The 24,896-nt window shown below is 35.5% G+C and overlaps 2 protein-coding genes across 2 annotated transcripts; one reads left to right on the top strand and one right to left on the bottom strand.

Moving 5' to 3' along the window:
* Positions 1–13,011: 13,011 nt before the first annotated feature.
* Positions 13,012–16,324, top strand: LOC145597819 (multiple C2 domain and transmembrane region protein 14-like). Its single transcript, XM_081654066.1, has one exon. The coding sequence runs from the start codon at positions 13,104–13,106 to the stop codon at positions 16,179–16,181; it is 3,078 nt and encodes a 1,025-aa protein (XP_081510192.1). The 5' UTR covers positions 13,012–13,103; the 3' UTR covers positions 16,182–16,324.
* A 1,265-nt stretch (positions 16,325–17,589) lies between these two features.
* Positions 17,590–22,080, bottom strand: LOC145597820 (beta-glucuronosyltransferase GlcAT14A-like). The gene is made up of 4 exons (XM_081654067.1): positions 21,356–22,080; positions 21,073–21,148; positions 20,839–20,954; positions 17,590–18,252 (listed from the first exon to the last, which is right to left on the bottom strand). Exons 1-4 carry the CDS (start codon positions 21,849–21,851, stop codon positions 17,729–17,731), a joined length of 1,212 nt encoding a protein of 403 aa, XP_081510193.1. The 5' UTR covers positions 21,852–22,080; the 3' UTR covers positions 17,590–17,728.
* Between the last annotated feature and the right edge of the window lie 2,816 nt (positions 22,081–24,896).

The following is a 24,896-nucleotide window of genomic DNA, read 5'->3' as shown; positions in this document are numbered from 1 at the left end:
TTCGATCATTCTTTGAGAAGCATAGGTTGACAGGAGAAAACTTTTTCACTTGGGAAAGGATGCTAAGGCTTGTTATGAAATCTGAAGGTAGAGAGGATGTCATTGACACCCCACTGCCACGACCTCTGCCACAAAATCCAACTGCAGCAGAAATCAAAAAACACAAGGAAACCCATGACAGAGCTATGCCTATCACTTGCTTGATGATTGCTACCATGGAGCCTAGTCTTCAAAAACATTTTGAGGATCAGGATGCGTACACAATCATGCAAGAGCTCAAAGCTTTGTTTAAGAAACAAGCTAGAGTTGAAAGGTACGAGCTCCATCGTGAGATTCTGGATTATACGATGGAGAAGGGCACCGCAGTTCATGATCATGTTTTCTAAATGATCATCCTTATTCAATATGGAGAAACTGGGGCACCCATACAATGATGAGATGGCAACAGATATCATTCTCCACTCACTTCCAGAAAGTTTCAACTAGTTTATCATGAACTTTAACATGACTGATGCTGCAAAGACTATGAATCAATTACATGTAATGCTAGTTAGTGCTGAAAAGCAAATCCCTAAGGAACCTAAGAAAAAAGTTCTTATGATTCAAAAGGGAAAGGGGTTCAAGAAGAAGGGGCAAAAGGTTAGTGTTAAGAGCAAGGGCAAGTCAAGTAAAAGTGAATGCTTTTACTGCAAGAAGAAAGGGCATTGGAAGAGCAACTGCCAAAAGTACCTCAACTTTCTCAAGAAAAATGGAGCATCAACCTCAGGTACTATGTTATAAACATTTTAACTTTCACTTAGGTATGTGATACAAATTTGCAGTGCTTGACATTGTTAATGTTGCGCAGAAACTGCAAGCAAGTGAGGCTAGCATGGAGATGGAGCTTGAAGGTGCACTAGAAGTGTTTGAGTGGCCAGACATAGCTTCATAGTTTTATTTTCTGATTAGTTAATCATGATTTTAAAACAATTTCCGGTTTTGATGAGACAATATTTTAGTTTTGTTTGAATACTGGTTTGGTTTACTTGGCTTGGACAAGTGTTGATCCATGACCAAGGTAATAAATTGTTTTCATTTTGCTAGATATGAGTTAATTTTTTTTTTATGACATTGATATAAGTAGATCACAAAAGTAAGATTAGATGATTCAAAATAAACTTACTTATAATAAAGTAAGGTTAGGTCACATGAACCATTTGCACATCCAATGTACAATTGGATGGACTCTTATTCTCATATGATTATGAATCACTTGAGAATTAGAAGTCATGCTTGAAAATTTAAGATGACCAAGTTACCTTTTAGTTGAAAGGGTGAAAGAGCTTTTGGAACTCATACATATGATGTGTGTGGACCATTAAGTTCAAGAATTAGCAAAGAGTTTAACTGTTTCATTGCTTTTATTAACGATTAAAGTAAATATATCGATAATTACTTAATGAAGTAAAAGCCGGAATCATTGAAATGTTCAAAATTCCAAAATGAAATGAAAAACCAAGTTTGAGATAAACAAATTAACACTACAATATGATTGTTATGAACTTGTGATAAATATTTAACTCAGAAGAAATGATCATCTAAGGAATTGTTGAATTGATTCACAATCCAGAAACATTACACTTAAAATGTATGTTGACAGCAAGAATCAAACTTTGCTTGCCATGTTTTGATCTAAGATTTAATGATTTATAACATATCATTTTAAGGATATGCATTAGAACAATTGCGAATATACTAAACAATAACTTTACCAAAGCACTAGAAACGATGTCATAAGAGTTATGGATTGGAAATGTTCCAAGGTTATCTTTTCTAAACAAAGATTAAGGGTTATGAAATCTATGTAAAATGTTTATAGAGATGACATAATAGACCCTAAATCAGAGGTATTATTCCTACAATCGCGAAGAAAACAAAGTGTTTGTTGCTCGCGATAGTGTCTTTATCGAAAGAAAAAATCTCTTCCTACAAAGCCAAGTGGGAATAAAGTTAGATCTCGATGAGATTCAAGACAAGCAACAAATGGATGTGGATAACATCACATCAGAGACGAAGGCGCATGAATCAGCTAATTTGATAAACCATGTGTCGAAGCAAGCTAATTCAACTAGCGAGACTTCTATCGTCCCACTTAAATAAAAGGCTTCAAAGAGTTAAAGAGAATAATTATATTATTTCTCATACCTATCGTAGGTCACTTGGGATCAAAACAAAATTCTAAGAAAAGGTGGATTTTAAAATTTTCCTACTGGAATGGTTGGAACCCATGCCCTACAAGCAAGCTTTAGAAAAGTGCCAACTCAGGAAATGGCTTAAAACCATGAAATTTAGAATGGACTCCATGTCTGTAAATATGTGTTTGTTTGTCCATGATAGCCTTATAAATGGGGTCAAACCTATTAGTTGCGTAAGCCTATTCGGATTATTCTAGTTATAGAGATCAAAGTCGCCTTCATGAAATATTCTTGATGAATGGTATGTATATGATACAACCTAAGAATTATGAAATCCAGAAATTCCTAGAAAATTTTGCAAACTTCAGAAATTCATTTATGGATTGAAGTAAGCATCAGGGAGTGGGAACATTCGTTTCAACAAGGTAATCAAACAATTTGATTTCCTTAATAGAACGAAAAGGAATCTTGTAGAGACAAGGAGTTTAGTGGGAGAAATTGATCTTCTAAATCTTGTATGTAGTTGGCATACAGTTCTTGTAAAATGACATATCAATGCTTGAATAAATCAAGTAATGGTTAAGAAGTTGTTTTCTACATGGAAGACTTAGGAGATGTTGAATACATATTGGGAATCAAAATCCATAAAGTGAATCTTGAAGAATGTTTGAACTTAATCAAGAAACTTATGTTGATAAGATTCTTGACAAGTTCAAGATGCAAGACTCCAAGAGAGGATCCATTCCCATGTCTCAAGGTACTACACTCAGTAAAACTCAATGCCTTCAAAAGCTAATAGAGTTGAGTCGTATGGATAGTGTACTTTATGCTTTTGCAAAAGGGTTCATTATGTGTTCCATGATATGTATAAGCAAGATGTTACGTATGATTTATGCATATGTAGCAGGTTTCTAACAAATTTGGGATTAGCATACCAAAAGCTAATAAGAGAAAATCCTTGAGTACTTAAGAAGAACTAAAGGAATGTATCTAGTTTAATAGTGGAAAAAGAAAATTAGTTGTCAAAAGGTTATGCGGATGTAAGCTTTCCAAATAGGCTTGATCTAGATGCATATTTTGTCTAGTTGGAGAAGGACAATAAGCTTGAAAAGTTCAAAGCAGAGCGCTGTTGCATACTCAATGTTAGAATATGTGTATATCGATACAGTAAAAGTGGTTAGAGAGGAAGTTTGGATCAAATTGTCATGTGACTAAAAGGATGCTTTTGCCAAAATCAAAGGAGCTAGGGTCACATCACAAATCCAAAATAATAGATTTGTGATATTACCACAGTTATGAGATCATTGTCCAACGGGAGGTCATGTTCTACAAAGTTTTATTATGAGTGAGAAATCACTAAACTACTTCCATAGACTAAGGTATAAGAGTCATATTAAAGTCTTGAATTGAAGCAAGTTATGTAATTTAAGTTATGTATGTTTTGAGAAAACATATTACATAAGTGATGCATCAGTTTGTAGAATTATGTTTTAAACAAAAATTATTATTTCTCTTATTTAATTATGGTTTTGGAAATTAAATAAAATGTCCAAAATAATTATGGATTGATGGGCTCATCAGGTTGATGACCTGGTGAATAAAACCCCACAGGTGAACAAAATTCATATATTATTTAAGTTCCTAGTTCGAAATCATTAAAGTGGACATAAATGATTTCAATAAATGGACTAGCATGTAGTATTGATTGGATAGTGCAGTTTCATGGGCTATAGGGGCATAGTGATGCTCGGTCAATCACATGAATATGCTCGTTCAAGTATAGAGTTTCCGGATATATTAGTGGATTCCTTTGACATGAGTGGAACATTGATTTCATTTAATGATTGATTTAACTGTGGTGCATTCAAACGTCATGCCGTAAAAGGGAATTATCAAGGATGTTTTCCGGTTACTTCAAAAGTTGAGTGGGAGCCTTATTGCCACAAAATTGGATTGAGTCTACCTATTAAATTGGAAATGTGTCATGGCCTCTTGAAGAGGGAGAATTCAAAAAATACATGACCGCGTTCAAATGTATTACTCAGTAATCATTTGGTTTTGTAATTCTAACTCAGATTTTAAGAAACAATTTGTAGACTAATATGATCTCGACATGTCCTGCGATGCACTCATATTATCAAATCGACACTTTTTGACTTAAGGAATTTGAATATTGCATACTTGTCTCAGAAAAGTGGGAGATTGAAGGATTTATGTCTTCGTCATGTGCAATTACTAGATATATATATGGATCAAATTATGGAGATAATTATGTTCGTACATTTGGGTCGTCGTTATATCATAGCTAGAGGTACTAACGATCTTAGGGCTAGTAAAATAGACCAAAGCCCACTGTGACGGATCCTATAAGGTCACACAAAGGGCCTAGGTCGAGCATTAGAGGACGAGGCCCATCATGGGCCTCATCACTCTAAGTGGCCAGCCATAGGGAGGAATAAGGAGAGTTTTGGGCTTCGTAACCTAGTCTAATTATAATAGGATTATAAATAAACTAGGTGCCTAGGGTTTGCTAGCAAGCAATTCAGTGAGAAATTTGATCAAACCCTAATTAGCAAACACGAAACCTAACCCTCTCATACTCCTCTCTCTTTCACTGCTCTCTCCTCCTCCTCGGTGTCGGTGGTGGTTCGTGGTGGTGGTGGTTTGTGCGATGGTCGGTTGTCCATAAAGGTGGTGATCGTGGTTTTCCTCTTTCACTCGACCAATCTAGTATTGGTGGACTACTCGTTCGAATCTCGTGGACTAAGGGCCTGTTCTCATTGACTGAACTCAGCTGAACTGAACTGAACTGAACTCAGCTGAACTGAACTGAATTGAACTGAACTGAACTCAGCTGAACTGAACTGAACTGAAATGAATATTTTATAAGAGAAGGAAATTAGGAGCTGAATTGAACTGAACTGAACTAAACTGAACTGAACTCAGCTGAACTGAACTGAACTGAACTGAATTTCAACGTAAGAGAACAAGCCCTAAGTAGAGGAGCAACACTTGGGGCTTTATTCTCTCCTTGATTTGCCTGTCAAATTGCTACGTGGAATTCACGCTTCAAAGGTATGATTATGTGTCTCTTATGTGTTATGCATGCGATCTTGGGATTAGGTGCTTTATGAATATGATTAAGGTTTTTCCTCATTATAGTACCTATAAACTCCTACACATGGGTGTCGGCAGTAACACCCCGACCCCAAACAAATTAGGGAGGGGCCTATTGTCACAAAATGTGCATCAAGGGCCAACAATTGTCCCCATAAACCAACACAAGTCCTTTCGGTGTATTTTTGTCCTCACTCATGCGCACCTCGAGAAAACTTCCCAGGAGGTTACCCAACCCAAGACTACTCAGCTCCTAGCCAAGCACACTTGACTAAGGAGTATCTTAGCATATGAGATCCCTAAAGGGAAGATGCATCTTGTTGATATGAGTAGTATATCAAATCCTTTTTAAATCAATCATGAGGGGTATTACATACACCCCCACTTGAGAACGGCAACGCCCTCGTTGCGCCTAAAAAGCTGGGGACTCAAATATTACGCATAATGGCAACTGGGTAGCCAAAGTGTTACATTCATTCTAGATATGACAATGTTGTTTCAATGAATACTACAAGAAGGGGGGGTTGAATTGTAGTATAAGAGTTTAGCCAAACTTTTTGCGGAATTAAAATTAAGTTAGCTAAAGGAACTGAGAGATTAACTAAAGGAACTAAAGAATGCAAGAGAGATTTTACGTGGAAAACTCCTTGGCCCTAACAAGGAGAAAAACCACGACCACTTGGGATTTTGGGAAAAGAATCTTCACTAGAATAGGGCAAATGATCCTATTACAAGCTAAAGACTCAAACTCAAGTTCCTCTACGAACTTGAGACCCTGAGGAACAAGTCACCCAACTTGTTACTCTTCTCACTTCTCTGTTCTCTCTTCTCACTTCTCTGTTCTCTCTTCTCTTTCTCTGTTCTCTCTTCTCTTTCTCTTCTCTTTCTCTTTTCTCTTTCTCTTTTCTCTTTCTCTTCTCTTTCTCATACACAAATGTTCACTCGAACTTCCCCATTCGCCAATTACAACTCGAAAGAAAAACAAACTCTAGTATAAGAACATTAAGAACACTCTAATCAACTTATGTGGAATTGGACGCTTGACTCTATTAAAAGCTTGAAAACTTATGTGAGCAAGGACAAGTTTTTCCAACAGAAATTATGAACTATTTATAGAGCTATAAACGCTTTGGAAAACTTCATTGTGCAGTAAACCCATTACGCCACTACTCATGCCCACTAAGAAGATCATGTCCCTTAATTTAAGGAACCATGAACTCCTCAATTTTGCAGAACCACGACTTGATGAAGAACGTGGGAGAGTAGGCCGCAAGTTTTGGAAAACATGGTGATTTTATTTTTTTCAGAAGATATTTTCGAAAATAAGAAAATAAAATAAAATCTTTTTGCACAAGATACTTTCGAAATTCAGAAAGAAATAAAATCCCTTTCAAAAGATAAACGTTTTAGATTGCAACCGTTTTCCTAAAAACTAGCATGCACAATTTTATCTTCTTAGACCAATTCCACACAGATTTTTCGAGTGCCATTTAATATCTTATACTTACATAAATCCTAAAATATAAAAATATATTTAGTCTTCATGTTCTCTGATGAAGCTTCTACTCCGAGGCTTCCGTTCCTTGGAAGGAACTTCTCTTCTCTGGTGATGCTTCTTCTCTGAAGCTTCTGTTCCCTGAGGGAACCTTCTCTTCTCAAGTCTTCATTTCTGAAGCGCCAGTTCTTGTGAGGGAACTCTTCTTTTTGGATAGCTTTGTTTCTGGCTTTCCTGTTCCTCATGGTATCTTTGCTCGACACTTAATTCTCCTAGTCTTTGCACTGATCACACACTCAAACAATCAAGCCTTTATTAGTATGAAAGTAAGTAAGGTTGTGTCATCATCAAAATCATTAAGTCCAACAGACAAAAATAGCCCAAAAATTCTTCCAACTAAGTGACTGACATAGGATTAATTATCCACAATTAGCATGCGGCCACATGGTTGGTCTGATACCATTTTTAGGTCACTCATCCCAAGAATACTCTTAGCCAAGCATGCTTAAGTGAGGAATTTCTTAGCACATGAGATCCCTAAAAGAAATATGACATGTTGTTGATGTGAGTAGTATATCAAATCCTCATTAAAGCAATCACGAGGGGAATTACACCGGCGACTTGGGTTAGGCTGTAGGCGCGGCTGGAGAAGAAGGTGCCGGTGGTGGGGCTGACTGGGATTGGGTTAGGGTTTTTTCTTTTTTCTTTTAATCAATATATATAAGTGACTCTTGTACTTAGTTGGATTTACAAACGATTTTTTTGGACGACATCCACTAGGTGGTGACAAAATCAAATCTTGAGTTAACCACACAATTAGGCCCTCAATTCTTACATTTTTCACCCTTTGGATACTCAATTGTTTTTTTTTTCATTTTTTGGGTATGGAGTATGTAAGTTTGAAGAAACTAAATAAGTTAAAAATATTGTTCTCAACACTGGTTATAAAATTTATTACATACCATCCAACGTACAATAACTATTTTTATTCATCTAAAATTCGCACCAATGAACAATTTAGTCAGAAGAACAATAGCATTGAATCTGATAATAGTGTCACCCAGTCACCCCAAAATATGAGATCGAGCAAGAGTGAGATTATTCAACCATGAATGATGGATTGATATAAAATATGAGTTAAGTCTAAAATAGGTGACTCAATTCTTACAAAATATGGGAAAAAAGGACTCAATTTATTTTATAGAGGAAAAGGGGACTGGGCTAGAACGGCCATGGGTTGTCGATGAGTTTTAATTAATTAAGGGAAAGAATTGAGTCCCCTTGATTAAACAATTGAGTCCCCTTGGTTAACCAATTAAAAAAAAAATACCTTTTATTTCTTTTAATATTTTACTTTGTAAAGAATTGAGTCCCTGCTTCTTTTTGGGAACAAAACAGAGCATCGTCACTTTCATTGCTCTCCTTTCGTCCTTAAATTTTTTTTAAAAAACAAAGCTTTTGTTGTTGCACTCTCTTAATTTCAAACGATTTTATTTTTGAGACAATAGCAAGAATGATTAATGTTTTGCTGCTATGCCATGGGCAACATGGTCGTTGCGTAATGCGATAGTACACGAGACACCTTGGCAGAACGCAATGATTGGTGCCCTGGGCTTCTTGAAACTGGTTGATGACTTCAGAACATATAATGCTGCTGTCTCAAGTGGACATGGAGGTGTAAGAGCTGAGTGTGCAGCGAGGGGAGTGCTATCTCCTAATGCGCACCGGCTCGGTTTTGGGAAAGTGGAGCTTGAGTGTGATGCACTTGAAGTGGTGAAGGCCATTTGCAGAAAGAAGAATGGAAGAACTCCTATTGATCTTGTTCTTGAAGATATTGATGTTTTGAGTGGTGGCTTTAATGCCTTTATTTTCTTGTAGCCACGTGAAGAGAGGGGGGAATGTTGTTGCACACTAAGTTGCTAGGCTTGTTCCTATGGGTGGGGTTGAACAATTGTTTGAGTTCTTTTCCGCATAGTGTATCAACTATTGTGGACCTGGATGTAATTTAACTCCTTGATTAATATTAAGCCCCACGTTTCTTTAAAAAAAAAAGAATGATTAATGAAGGGATTAAATTCATTTGGTTTAATCAAGGCAATAATGAGTGGACTTAATTCTTTACCAGGGACTTAATTCTTCTTGGGTTAAAGGTGAGTTAAGTCACCTGATAACACCCCCTTTAACCGGAAATTTAACCCTAGTCCCCTTTTCCTCTATAAAATAAATTGAGTCCCTTTTCCCCATATTTTGCAACAATTGAGTCTTCTGTTTTATACTTAACTCTATAAAATATACTTTAATTAGTATAAAAATCTAAAATTTGTACGTGTACTTTTCAAACAATTGTTTTAATTTTTAAGAAAAAAATCTAAGTATGTAGCTAGAATTTGAAAAGCACCTTAATAAAATTAAAAGCGGTCTCACATGGACCTCTGTGTAAGATGAATAGTTAAGGTGATCTTACACTTTTCAATATCAGCTAAATTAACAAAAAAAATAGTGTCATAAATAACTTGTAGCGGTAAATCGGCTTGATCTGCGACTCGTTATTCCTTTTTTTTATATATAAAGTTGAGTTTTGTTTCTTGTTTTATGACTCAGATATTTATGATGGTGCGTGGACTATTGTTGGCAGTGGTGGTGGCCTAAACTTTATATTAATTTATTTACATAGCCATACATATATTTGTTTGAGCATATAATAAAATCCCATTTTTAATAAATTATTTGTTATTATCTAATTTTCTTATTGACTTTTGTATGTAAACTATTTTTGTGATACAAATTGTACGTAAACTGTGGATCTCTACTTACAATTTGGGACGTCTGACCTTATATTACAATTTTGGTACAAGAATGTTAGTTTGAAGAAACTAAACAAGTTTTAAAGAAAAACTAAAAATTAACCCAAGGAACTCAATTGTTAACCCAATGTACTCAATTCTTTTTGGGTATTTAATTTTTTTGGCCGGAAATTGGGCTTGAGTACTCAAACAGCGAAAAAAAAAAGTGGAGTATTCAAACGGTGAAAAATGTAACAATTGAGGGCTCAGTTAACTCTCAAAATTTTGGGTTTTTTGGCGGTGTTATGATAAGAGTTTTTTTTTTTTTTTTTTTTTTTTTTTTTTTTTTTGGGTGGTGTTTTAATTAAAATTTTGACTTTTTTGTGGTCTTATTTTCTAAATATCCAATAAAAATAATATATATACATATGTATATATATATACATATGTATATATATATACATATGTATATATATATACATATGTATATATATATACATATGTATATATATATATATATATATATATAATTGAGATCATGTGAGAACCAAGGTGAATAATAGGAACTAGGAACTAACCTCAGCCTTCAATCGTGCTCCATACGGCTCACATCTCACCTGTTTTCATTCATGGCATTTTCATAATTTTGAGGATTTTCAAACTTTTTTTTTTCAATTTTTAACTTTTAAGGCAATTTCATTTACTTTATGACTGATTTCATTTACTTTTACTTACTTTTTAGAAATGAAACTGGAAATCAGTTTGTAACATTCAAATATTACGAAAATGTCATTAATGACACGAGAAGCATGTGAGCCGTCCGATTAACATGATCTAAGGGCCTTGATTATTTCCTAGTTCTTATTTAGCCTTAGTTCTCATTATAACTTGGTTATATATATATATATATATATATATATATATATATATATATATATATATATATAAAATATTTTATACTTTGTATATATATGTAAAAACAAGTGCGTGCCTCAAGAGGATCAGCACTAGGCACGCTGAATCACAAAATTTCCTAGTACCTTTTTGTTCCAAAATACTCCCGTTAATGATCAATTTTCTAACTTTTCTGCATAATTATTAACAAGTACCACCAACTAGGGGTGTCCATTCGGTTTTCGGTTTGGATTTAGGCCAAATCCAATCCGATCCGAATTATAATTCGGTTTTCATTTTTCAATCCGATCCAATCCGAATTACTCTTCCAATCCAATCCGATCCAATCCGAATTTTAATTCGGTTATTTTGGATCCGATCCGAAATCCGAATTAAATTAAGTTGATTATAACGTCTAATAAACTAGTACGATAACATAAAATGATAGTCATGATTAACATAAATTGCTTAACATCCAAACAAATTAAATTGTTTAACATAAGTAGTACAACTAAAAGGCGACACTAAGAGTTCATTACAACAATTAAGTAGCATGATTTTTGTTCAAAATAAGTAGCACTTCTGGCAGTAGCAGACTAGCAGGCACAGGCGCACAGCAACTTAAGAAGAAAACAGCAGCAAACAGCAGCAAAAACAGCAGCAAAAACAGCCCACCAGCATTCTTTAATCAAGGCAGAAGCTTAGTCGTCTAAAACCTCAACTGTATCAGGCTCATCAATGGATATCTTGCACAAATCTTGATATTGGGAGAAAAAATAAAGAGAAAATAATAATTAGATTCAAAATCAGTAACAATATTAATATATAAAAAGGAATGATTTGATTTAAATTTTCATGAGATAGATGAGTAGCAGAGTAGATGATGAACTGATGAAGTGATGAAGAAAGAGGCAAAGAGCGCTTGAGGAGTTGAGGGTTGAGGGAGTCAGAGGCGTGTAATGAAGACTGAAATAGGCAAATTTAGGGTTTTTATTTATATAGTATGTATTTGGGCTAAATTTTAAAGGCCCAATTATAAACCAAAACAGACCATATTATAAATGCTGGCATCTTAAAGTTCGGTGTTCGGTTTTAATTGGATCCGAATAGGGTCAATCCGATCCGATCCGAAAATCCGAATTTTCAAAAAATTTCAATCCGATTCGATCCAATTTAAAGTTCGGATCCGATCCGAATTGATAATTCGGTTTGGATTGGATTGAATTTCGGTTTTTATCCGAATTATGGACACCCCTACCACCAACTTGCCATAAAAATCTTAATATACCTAACTCCTGCTTTTCGACCAGATGCTTTGAATTATATAATTCTTAACATAATTACGTGTGTTACATATAATATAGATAAACTCTTACAATGTTCTTGTTCCAATTAAAAATAATAAACCCCAATAAAAGTTAAACACAACGATTGTATTCAGCAAACACTAAACAGAAGCTCCTGAAACTGTATCAGATTATCAGCAGTAGTGAGCAGTACTGCAGTAGTTCCCTAACCAAAATATTCAGTGCCCGTTAATTTATTTTATTTTATTCTTTCATTTCTTTATTAAGGACTATTACATACAATATTATTCTTTGTGTTTATAGATAGTATTTGCAAAGTTGCACTAATTTGCATTCTTTCTAGCACTACAAAATAGTACCTCATACATTTGTTAATGCATAACTTTTATATTTAGGATCTCAACTGATTTTATTAAACTGAGTTGAACTGAACTGAATATTTTATCAGGGGAGGAAATTAGAATGTGAATTAAACTTAGGCTGAAGAGAACATGCTCAAATATACATTAAATAGAAAAATGTTAAACATAGCCCTACGAACTATGTATAAGAAGCTAAAAATGGAAATATAAACGATTAATTAACATTAATTACACCGATTTGCACGTGATTTTGTTGTGAATTCCCAACTTATATCTATTTTAGGAATATATTTAATGCTTGTTAATAGTCCTAAGGACTACGTATATCATTGTGATTTTCTATTATATATATTTATTTTCATATTTACAATATTGTTGATAATTGACTTAGATGGCTAAATAACCTTCCTTCTCATAAGAAATAAGGTGTTCAAATCTTCTTATCCGGTAGATTAAATGGTGTTGTGTATAATTAAAGATTAACTTGGTGATGTGGCCTAATAAAAAGAGATAAATATTACTTCATTTGTTTTTTTTTTTTTTATAGTTGCAACATATACTTTATCACGGTAATTGCCGTAATTCTACAATTTTCACCATAAAAATCTCTATTTTATAATGTGTTATCGTATTACAACAATTTTGACACTTTCATTTTAGAGAATTATTACAACTATAAACAAACGGAGGAACGGTTATTCGAACACGGATGAAAAATTATTAAATTTTAATTTTTCACAATCAGACAATCTTCCACGTGGCTGACACTCATCTGATGCGTCCTAATTCTATTTCCCGTTGCCCGCTCCACATATAAATATCAATTCTCCCCCCATTTCCTTCTCTCACTCCACACTGTTCCCCACTCCACTAAAGTAACCCACAACTTTCCACTATTACTAATTTCATTCAATTTTTTTCCTTTAAATTTCCAACCACTTTCTAATATTAGTAACAAAGTAATATCAACAATGGCAGACACCTCCAACGGTCGAAAATTGGTGGTGGAAATCTGCAATGCTAAAAACTTAATGCCAAAAGACGGTCAAGGAACCGCCAGTGCGTTCGTAATGGTAGATTTCGACGGCCAACGCCGTCGAACCAAGACGATTACACGAGATCTCAACCCGCAGTGGGATGAGAAGCTCGAATTCGTCGTGCATAATGCGGAATCAATGGATTCAGAGGTATTAGAGCTCAACATTTACAATGATAAGAAGACGGGAAAACGGTCGAATTTTCTTGGGAAGGTGAAGATTGGTGGTGCTGCTTTTGCGAAATTGGGGTCGGAGAGTTTGATTTATTATCCGTTGGAAAAACGGAGTGTTTTTTCGCAGATTAAAGGGGAGATTGGGCTTAAGGTTTGGTATGAGGATCCTCCTTCGCCGCTTGTTGCGGCGGAGGAGGAGAAGAAGGGGGAGGAGGAGGGGAAGAAGGTTGAGGTGGAGGAGAAAAAACCTGAGGCCGGGGACGAGAAGAAAGAAGTTGAAGTTAAGGAAGGAGAGGGGAAGGATAATAATAAGGGCGATGGTAAGGAGGAGGAGAAGAAGCCGCAGGAGGAAAATACGCCTCCTGCGGCGAAGGATGAAGGTAAAAAGGAAGGTGATCATCCACCTCCGCCTCCACCGCCTGATCAGGCGGTGGAGGCAGAGGTGGTTAGTCCGCCTGTTGCGGAGAATGTGAAGGTGGGAGTTAGTGAGAAGAAGAATATGGAGGTTTCTTTAGCTAGTCCTAGTGTGACTGGTGGTGGTGGTAGTGGTAGTGGTTCGGGTATGAGGAGTGATCTTGAGGTACGGTCTATGTCGGGGTCGGATCGAAGGCATGGAACTGGGTATGATTTAGTAGATAGGATGCCTTTTCTTTATGTTCGAGTCATAAAGGCGAAGCTATTGAGTTCGGAAGGGGAGTCATTGAGCTTTGCTAAGCTAGTGATTGGAACTCATAGTATCAAAACGACGTCGGAGAAGAGTGGGAAGGATTGGGATCAGGTGTTTGCTTTTGATAAGGAAGGGTTGAATTCGAGTTCACTAGAAGTGTCAGTTTGGACGGTGAACAAGAAGGAAGAAAAAGAGGGTGTTGTGAAAGTTGAGGAGAAATCACTTGGAACGGTGTTGTTTGATTTACAAGAGGTACCGAAACGTGTACCACCGGATAGTCCGTTAGCGCCGCAGTGGTACACTCTAGAAGGTTCGGAAGGTGCGAGTGCTGATGTGATGGTCGCGGTTTGGGTTGGGACACAAGCCGACGAGGCGTTTCAGGAGGCTTGGCAATCGGATTCGGGTGGGTTGATTGCTGAGACCCGAGCCAAGGTTTATTTGTCTCCAAAATTGTGGTATTTGCGTGTAACGGTTATCCAAACCCAAGATTTGCAATTAGGTTCGGGATCATCCGAACCAAAAAGCCGAACAACTGATCTTTATGTTAAGGCTCAGCTTGGTGGTCAGGTCTTTAAGACGGGTCGGATGACGTTGGGGTCCACTAGTCCTACGTGGAATGAGGACTTGGTGTTTGTGGCTGCGGAGCCGTTTGATCCGTTCTTGGTGGTCACCGTTGATGATGTTACAAGTGGACAATCGGTCGGGTTTGCGAAGGTGCACGTGGCAAGCATCGAACGGAGGACGGATAATCGGGCCCAGCCTAAGTCAAGATGGTTCAATTTGGTTGGGGAGGATGAAAAGAGTAAGCCATATGCTGGGAGAATACACTTGAGAACTTGCATTGAAGGAGGGTATCACGTGCTTGATGAGGCTGCTCAGGTGACTAGTGATGTCCGAGCCTCGGCTAAGCAGCTAGCCAAACCTCCAATTGGTTTGCTTGAGGTTGGGATTCGAGGGGCTAACAACTTATTGCCCGTCAAAACTAGAGATGGTACCCGTGGGACCACGGATGCTTATGTTGTGGCCAAATACGGGCCTAAGTGGGTTCGTACACGAACCATACTTGATCGGTTTAACCCTCGATGGAACGAGCAGTATACGTGGGATGTATATGACCCGTGTACTGTTGTAACCATTGGGGTGTTTGACAATGGGCGGTACAACAAAGATGAAACAAATAAACCCGGAAAAGATATTCGTATTGGAAAGGTGAGGTTGCGTTTATCGGCCCTTGATGCAAACCGGGTTTACTCAAACACGTACCCGCTTACAGTGTTGCTTCCGGGTGGGGCACGAAGGATGGGTGAGATTGAGATAAGTCTAAGGTTTACTTGCTCATCATGGATTAGTCTACTTCAAGCATATTCAAGTCCAATGTTGCCTAGAATGCACTATGTATGTCCATTAGGCCGAGCCCAACAAGACATCCTGCGCCACACAGCGATGAGAATCGTTACTGCTAGGCTAGCTCGGTCTGAGCCACCTTTGGGCCTTGAAGTGGTCCAATACATGCTTGATTCAGACACTCACATTTGGAGCATGAGGAAGAGCAAGGTCAATTGGTTTAGAGTGGTTAGTGGGCTATCTAAAGTAGCCACTTTGGCTCGGTGGCTCAATGGAATTCGAACTTGGGCTCACACACCAACAACCATCTTAGTCCACATTGTACTCATAGCTATTGTAGTCTGCCCACACCTTGTGCTGCCAACATTTTTCATGTATGCTTTCCTAATCCTAGCCTTCCGAATTAGGTACCGTGCCAAGGTCCCTCTTAGCATGGACCCTCGAATATCTTGTGTGGATGTAGTGTCCAACGACGAGCTTGATGAGGAGTTTGACGGGCTACCAACAACACGACCACACGATGTGGTTCGGGTCAGGTACGATAGGCTAAGAGCCTTGGCAGGAAGAGCCCAATCATTTTTGGGGGACATGGCAGCCCAATGGGAAAGAGTGGAAGCCTTGTACAATTGGAGGGATCCAAGAGCAACAGGGATATTTTTGGTATTTTGCTTGATCGCCTCGATAGCATTTTACGTGGTACCATTTAAGGCTTTTGTGTTGGGTTCAACATTCTATTACTTGAGACATCCCAAGTTTAGAGGTGACATGCCGTCGGTTCCTGCCAACTTTTTCCGGCGTCTACCCTCACTTTCCGATCAAATTTTATGAGTTTGTACTAGGGGCCAAGGGGGTTTAAGGTTATTTTGTTAAGGGGTGCACTTTCCTGGTGTATTAGATTATGTTACTTCATAATTTTGTCAACTTAATGAAGGATCTACCACTTTATTTTTATTCTTTTAAACAAGACTTGTGCAAAGTTTTTAATTACTTGTATATTTATTATGTATTCTTTTGATTTGGGATACTGTAATGTGCAGCATTTAAAATGTAAATTAAAGACAGTGGGCAATGTATGCATTGAGCAATGCAATTTAATGGAAAAAGATGAGGAAAATTAATTTTGGCGGTCGGGTAAATGTTACCGTTGGAGATTTAATTAATCAGCTGTCATTGAATTGAATATTCTCAGGAGAAAAACAGAAAACAGTACAGAGCTCTGAATATGATCATGTACATGAAGCCTGTGTGGTCTTACAAGTAATTTAAAGAAGTTGTTTACTGTTATTCTAGGATACTAAGTTGTGCAAGATTCTTCTTTTATTATTAAAACGAAAAGTAGTTCAGAAAATCAGATACAAAAATGTATAATGAGATTAATACTCTTGTTACAGGGTAGGGATATATTGTAAGCATGATATGATTTTAAGTTCGAGCCTAAGAGTTGCTGTAAGCTCAATTATCAAGTCTATGCTCTAAGTTTGTCTAATCGAGTTCAGGCTTCGGTTACTCTGTTGAGCTCACCCCTAACTTGAGCTTGAGTCGCGTTCCAAAACAGAAAACTTCTTTCAAACTATGATATTCATAACTGAGCTCTGCAGACTGCAGTGTTCCTGAAACTCTTCATTCGTAATGTAATCTAAGCAACTCATCTCAATTATACGGCTCATTAGCCACTTTAGTTAGTTATGGACTCATTGTTATCTTCTATAGACTCTTGCAGCTTTACATCCTTGCAATTAATGGGGAAAAGACGAGGAAATTCAATTTTTTCAGTCAGGTACATGTAACAGCTTCAGATTTTATTATTAAACTGTCAGTGAATTGAATATTCTCTGGAGCATATCATAACAGAAACATACAGAGATCTGACTATGATCATGTACATAAATTTTGTGGTCTTACATACTAAATCAAAGAAGTTGGTATTTTGGTAATTGTTACAGTACTTTTCTACGAGTTCAAGCTCGGGTTATACTCTTTACTCAGCTGAACTAGCTCGAGCTTGAGTATGCAATCCAACATAGAACTTTCTTTCAAACTACAGTCTGCAGACTGCAGTGTTCCTGATACTGTCATCTTTCAAAACTTAATCTAAGCAGCTCATATCACTCACTCTCATTAGTCATCATGATCGTGTATAGACTCTATATCATTCACTCTTGCGGTTTAACATCCTTCCTAATGAGTATGTAAAACATAGCTCTTCTATTAGAATCAAGAAGTTCACAAAACTATATGATCCATTTTCCACAAAAATACTTCTATAGTACCATTTAGCATTTACTATACTTAACGAATTAAGTAATCAAAATTTATTATTACTCTGTATTGTACAAGCACAAATTGGACTCATAAAAAAAATCATTTTTGGTGCCTCATCTACACCAATGTTTATTAGATTTCCTAGCAGAAACCAATTTTGTTAACAAAGTTTTAAGTCTTTTGGAACCAGAACCAGGTTTCAAAACACCATAATTCTCAGCTTTTAACCCTGAGCAACTGCCTTGTCCTCCATCAGTCCCCCCACACCACCCGCCATAGCTAAATGTATCATGCCACTTACTCCTCTTGAGAATTTCTTGATCAATTTTGTCAAGAACGCGATCATTTTTCTTGAACTTCCTAGCAAATGGTCGGTTACTAAGGACCATTCTACGGAAATCCTTGAGACCTAGTGATCTCGGATGCTGCTTAGGAGGGTTATCCCAAGTGATGTAGTGTAAATCATGATTAATTGTAGTGTTCTTGTAATCCTGAGAGTTGCATATGACTGTTTGGAAGTAGCCCTCCGGCGAGGACACGAAGTTGGTGTAGTAGAGTAGTAGTGTCCTTGGAAGATTTTCCCATCCTACTATGCAATACTCAGCAAAGGACCTTGATAAAACTGTCCAAGCAGAGCCTGTAACATGAAAAATTACAAAAACAAAAAGATTATAGAGACATAATTAAAAGAATCTAACATCTTATTATATTAAAAATGAACCGACCATTTGAAAATTACAAAAGATACTAATATTAAACTGACAATTCAAGTATGATTATACATTTATAAAATACATTTAACAAAATTTCAGAACTCAAGTACTGTTGGTACAATATTACAATCCACAAAGCATGTGCATGAATGTTAGAGTTAGCATGTGCATCATCTAGATTATCTAGCCCAAGCTGCATCTGTTGGCCATAATTAATTTTAGAGATTACTTTGATGAATTATGACAAAACAGAACATTTTTGCAACTGGCAGAACAGACTACTTTTGCTGTGAGTCAGTTACTTATATTTTTGACAATGATCTGATCTGAGGATCTAATACACAAAACCATGTAGATTATAATAACATATCTTTTCACTTTACCTAAGAGAAAGAAATCTTTTTCAATGATTAGCTTTTCCATAATATTACAGTACTCAGTAAATGTTTGCCATGGTAATCAGTGTGGGGAAACTAATAAGGTGCATGGGGTGTTGGTCGACACCACCCCGTTAAAAATTAAGCTACCCATAAGTTCTGTTTCTTTTTCTTAAATATATATTTATATACAGTAATTTACGATCTCTAACACACCATAGACATAATGTCAACATCCTATCTTCAAAATTCTAGCTCTGCCCCGACTGTACGTATAATGTTCACTCTTAAAGACTTAAAGTATAACCAGTGTTAAAGACGAGCTTTCGATATTATTATCATGAATAATAACAAGACTCATTTGTTTTGACAGAAAACATTTATTTGAAAAACAATCTTTCTTTATCTTTTTAATATTTATTTGGTTTGGTTTTTAAAAGGTGAAATATATTTTCATTTTAAGATCTGAGCTTATCAACTATAGGTTAAGCTTTTTTTTTTTTTTTTTTTTTTTTTTTTTTTTTTTTTTTGGTAAATTAACACTATTCCCATTTTTTCACTTACTCTACTTAATCATAGAGTATCTTTACACAACAGAGGCAAAGACGAAACATAATAAATAATAAATAAAAACTGCTATACAAGTACATATAATGAAAGTATTAGACATATGTATAGCATTACCCTTATTGGAGTATAAAAGTACTAATGCATTATATGATAATGAGGTTTTATATTATTATGGGTTTTGGAGGGGTGTAACTGTTGTATAGATGGACTTTTATAATAAGTAGGTCAAGTCAAAGGCATAGAGCATATATATAGTAGTACAAGGTAATTATATTTTAATCAAATGTTAAATCAGTTGATGCAAAGTGGATTAGTGGTTTAGACTTCAAATCATAAGTGGTTGATCATGAATTAATTAATCAAATCAGGACCAAATATTTAATCATTAACACATGTCACTGTCACTTTGAATCTCAGCAACAACTTATAATTATTCAATTTGTAATGATAATTATTAAAACCAACAAAATTGACTAGATCAAAAATATAATTAATAATGTACTTGTAACATTTTTTAATGTGATAGACAAAATGGATGCACTCAGGGAAGACATATTTTACATAATGATGAACAATATGTAAGAGGTTAACCCTTGAACCTCTTCTATGGCCTACCACATCACCACTAAAAAAAATAGTACAAATATCTTGTCAACTTAACATGATCATTGCTAGAAAGATAGCTGAATAGGAGACTTTTACGAAAGTAGATCTCGAAATTTATTCTACTAAAATTGCTTGGGACAACTCGAGAACCACAGTTGGTAGAAATTGAACTTGTGAAATTAGACTAATAACCACTGCATACGCCATACATGCGTGAATTTTGGGTCTTGGGAAATTAAGCTAGTAATGCAATATGCAAAAAAATTTTATCTATTAAGGGTCATGCAAGGTGTCAATTCCAAAAATTGTACGAGACCATTATAGATATTGTGGTATCATTTTTAAAGAATGACATTGTAGAATTTTTATTATAGATAGCTCACCTTTTTTTTTTTAAAGGCTTATAGCTAGCTCACTTATAACGCTTTAATGTGTCATTCATGTGAATTTATGGACGATATAAAGGGCACATGATTCCCTTCCATCACTAATACACTTTGCGTGTATTTTCTTTCTAAACTTCACATGCAAATGTTTTTTCTCAATTAGAAAAAAAAAAAAAAAAATACCCCAACAAAAATTATACATTATTATTATTATTATTATTATTATTATTATTATTATTATTATTATTATCACTAAGTTTTACAATGATTAATAATTTTAAGTTACTTCATACAAGTACTACTCCCTCCGTTTTTTTTAAGTGATACATATTGACCGGCACATAGTTTTAGGCAATTTAATTGACTTAAATAAAATAAGAGGTAAGTGGGGTAGTGGAGTATTAAAAAATTGTTAAAGAAAGATAGTGGGGTTAAACGGAATAAAGTAGAGGTGAGTAAAATTCAGATTAACGGGAGAAAGTCTTAAGAAAAAGGACGGAGTACCTCATATTATAAATATGATATAACTTGCAATTAATTAGATAAAAAAAAAGATTAGAGGGTAATTAACCTGTGAACAGCTTAAAAGAACTGGGAAGACCCCTTTGCTTAACAGCCCACCAAATCTGTGATTTATTTAGACTGTATAAAGCCGGATCAATTATCACTGGCTTTCCCCTTTTATTCCTGAAATAAATATTTTACCATTCAATATTATTATTATTATAATCACAATACGTATTATTTACATACCCTTTTATGGCTTTTAACCACCGACACAATCACTAGTAAAAAAAACACTTACAATTTCCAACCCAGTCTACTGGAATGCTGTATAAAATTTGAATCTCTTGGTACGTCAGAAAAAGCATGGATTAAATCTGCAAAAAAAGGAAAAAAAAAAAAAAGTCAACAACTAAATTACTTTCTAAGAGATACAAATTACTCCCGCCATCTCGACTTATTAGTTCAGATTACACTATCAACGTGACTATTAATTCAAGAGGGCAGGGACTTAAGGCGAGTACCCTATACCTCGTTTCGAATTGAAAAATAATATATTAAAAAAAAAACGGTACTCACCATACCATCTTGAGTAACCAAAGGATAATCAGAGGCACTGAGATTAATAAACCAATCCCATTGACAAGTCTTTAGAAGAATGGAAATGGCATGTAATGTAGCAGAAAGCATAGTTGGACCTCTATAAGTAACTAGATTTGGTTTACCAATAATCCAAACATTTCCAACTTGAGAAAAAACTTCATTATTTGATACAAATTCTGCAACTTCTAAATGCTGTGATTTCGGAGCTCCATAATCAAAATGGATCAAGTAGTAATTACCCGGATGATAAAGTGCAAGTAATGTTCGCTTTAACTTCGAAACGTCGTTTGTTGATGCTGAGATCAAGTATGCAAATGTGACAGGATAAGTTTTGGTAATATTGGGTTTTATGACTAATTTGAAGGAATTATTAGTGGGTATAATTGTGGGTTTTGTTAATAATATGGTTGAGATGTAAATAAGGAAGATTGTGATTGATGATAAAATGAGGGTTAGCATTAATTTTTTGGTACCCATTATTAGAATTAATTAATGGGATTTTTTTTGGGTATAATACCATAAGGGAGAATAATGAAAGAAGAACAGAGGATGTGTAGAAAGAAAAAAGTCAGGTTTTTCTGGTAATAAAGAGGTAAAGGGTATGTTTGGAATTTAGGGGAAATTTTTGTTTATTGTTTTTTGGGAACAAAAAATGTGGTATTTTTGGAGGTGGAAGAGTGTAGATTTAGAACTTTTTGGTGGGGGGATTCTTTGCTTGGATGTTAAGGCCTCCATCTGTCAATTGAGACATGGTTGACATATTTTTATTAGCATTGTTGAATCTTGAATGTCTACTACCAACAACAACAACAAATCGCAAATGGTTGCCTTTATTTGTTGAGGTTCGGGTGGGTGGATTTATAACTCATCATGGGTAATTGGGTGCATACCAAACTTATTTCTTTGTAATAAATTTCTCTAATCTAATTTGGTTGGATCTAATTTTTAAGTTTGACTAAGTTTTGATCTTGTTTACACACAGTAGTTTTTTTTTTTTTTTTTTTTTTTTTTTTTAAAAAAAAAAAATGCTAGTATGTATTTATCAAACGAGATATCATTAGATTGCTCTCGATTAACAAATCTAAGGTGGCTAAGTGAATAGGAAATAAAGTGGAGTTGCAGGATCTCAAATGGATTGACTTATTCGAAAACAACTGTGAGATGTCAATAGATTCATATTAACATGATTTTTTATTTATTACAAAATTAAAGATGTTTTTAGCGATAAGTGACACAACTATATGATTTGATCTGAACGTTTATGATATGATATAAATAGATTTATATTTATATAGAGTGTTAAAAACACAACTAACATGATAGATATTAGAATTATGATAATATTTAGGATATTTTGTCAGAAACCACCCGTTAAAAACACTTTTTTGTCAAAAACCACCCAAAAAAAATTTGTTGTCTAGGACCACCCATTTTCAAAAATTTGTTGTTAAACGCCACTTGAGTCTATTTTCCGACATTGACCTAGACTCCGGCGTTGACCCTTCCCCAATTCCCCCCTTCTATTTCCCCTCTCTTTCCTCTCTCCTCTTCTCCTTCATATCTACTGCTGTTCTCCTTCTTTTCTCTTCTCCTTCCATTTCTCTTTCCTCTTCTTCTTTGTTATCTGATGCTCTTCTCCTTCTTCTGTCTCTCTTTTCTTTCCTCTTCTCCTTCTCTTTCCTCATCTCCTTCCCTTTCTCTTTTCTAGTTTCTTTTTCGCCGGCGAGGGGTTGGGTCACGACGCCATTTTTATCTTCTTTCTCACCGGTGTCGCGTGGAGGTGCGGTCGACACGAAATTGATGGTTATTCATGTCAAATTTCTAGAGTTTTCATGGTCGAATTTGACCATATAAAACCAAATTTGAGGTGACATTCAAAGAAAAATTCGGTTAAAGGTATGTTTTCTTGTTTTTAATTTTTTTAAAAAAAATTATTTTGTTAAGTTTTGGGTTGTGGTTGTGGTTTTGGGCGAGTAGTTGGTCGAAAAAGGTAGGGTTAGGGTGGTAATTCTAGTTATTGTTTGTGTGGGTTTAGGTGACAAATGTGGTTTAGGGTGGATGGGTTCGGATTAGGTGGGTTTAGAGGATAGATTTGGGTTAGTTGGGTTAGGGTTAGGTTGGTAAGGTGGTGACCTCAATCGGTGGGTGGGTTCGGGTAAAGGTGGTGGGTTAGGGTTAGGTGGGTAAAGGTGGTGGGTGGGTTCCGTAAGGTGGGTTAAGGTGGTAAGTTAGGGTTAGGTGAGTGATGGGTGGGTTAAGGTGGTGCGATTGGTGGGTGGGGTTAAGGTGGTGCGATTGGTGGGTTAAGGCGAATGAATTGGTTAAGCGTAGTGGCGATGGGGGCTGGAAGCAGTGGCGCGGGGTATTTTTTTATTTTCAAGGTTGGAGTCAACGCCGGACTTTTGGGTCAATGCCGGAAAATAGAGTCCAGTGGCGTTTAACAACAATTTTTTGAAAATGGGTGGTCCTAGACAACAATTTTTTTTGGGGTGGTTTTTGACAAAAAAAAGTGTTTTTAATGGGTGGTTTCTGACAAAATTTCCTAATATTTATCGCAAATTAGGATATAACGTGATTAGGACTAGTCTTGTTACCCCAATACTAAGGTCAAAATTTCAAAATTCCATCCAACCTTGCAAAAATTTGCCAACACACCTATATAGAGCAAATTGCACTCCTCTCCTTCATAATGATGTCATGTTGTTGTTTTTCATTTTCGAATCACCTATGAATTTTTCACTTTTGTATCTGTAATAATTATTCAATTTTGTATTATTAAATGTTCAATCATATTAATTCAACATGGAATATTCCATTTGTTATGTTTTTATTATATTTTAAGACTTTTTATCATTATTAATAACTCTTATTATTTAGGCTATGTTTGGCAACACTAGTGTAGGGTTTAGGCTATGTTTGGCAATAAGAGTGAAGCTAATAAGTTAACAAAATGAAACGGGTAGTAGTTGAACTAAGGTGCTGAAACTGATAAAGGTATTTTGGTGTTTTGTAAAGTTTATTGTTGCAAGTTCTAAAATTTTCAGATAGTTTTTTTTTAATAATTAAATGACAAAAGGTAATAAAAATATATTAAGTACTCTGTAATGTTTAAGGTTCCTAAATTGAGATGGTACTCAAACATCTCAATTTAAGTCCATTACTTCAGGTTGTACGTGTTGAGGCAAATATTGTTCTTTACCATCAAGTTAAATAGTCCATCTTGTTCTAGAGTATTAGGGGGCTGCCCCTCGAGTTACCGGTTTCAAAGATTGAAACCTTGCTAACGTAACAACACAAATAATAAGAAAAGCTTTCTCAAAGAAAGTAAAATAAGTTACATTGCTCAAAAAAATGAGTAGATAAACATATGACAAAAGATAAAAATGCATTCCATTAATTAAAATATACAGTTAGGTCTACAATTGTACAAGTTAAAGGAGAGGTTACCTTTATGATTATACAATTGGAAAAGACGAACGATCTTCAATACATGCTAAGAGATAAACTAAACTATCGCTTGGC

This window comes from Chenopodium album, chromosome 20, assembly GCF_948465745.1.
Source record: "Chenopodium album chromosome 20, dcCheAlbu1.1, whole genome shotgun sequence".
Lineage (NCBI taxonomy): Eukaryota > Viridiplantae > Streptophyta > Magnoliopsida > Caryophyllales > Amaranthaceae > Chenopodium > Chenopodium album.
The sequence above is the reverse complement of the archived record's forward strand: the minus strand, read 5'-3'. Positions and strand labels throughout refer to the sequence as shown.

Excerpts from the sequence above, each read along its gene's own strand:
- LOC145597819 (XM_081654066.1), top strand. The coding sequence starts at position 13,104 with ATGGCAGACACCTCCAACGGTCGAAAATTGGTGGTGGAAATCTGCAAT.
- LOC145597820 (XM_081654067.1), bottom strand. The coding sequence starts at position 21,851 with ATGGGTACCAAAAAATTAATGCTAACCCTCATTTTATCATCAATCACA. Across the intron at positions 20,955-21,072 it reads AGTAGACTGGGTTGGAAATT|GAATAAAAGGGGAAAGCCAG; the intron begins GTAAGTGTTTTT and ends TATTTATTTCAG. Across the intron at positions 18,253-20,838 it reads TTCTTTTAAGCTGTTCACAG|GCTCTGCTTGGACAGTTTTA; the intron begins GTTAATTACCCT and ends TTCATGTTACAG.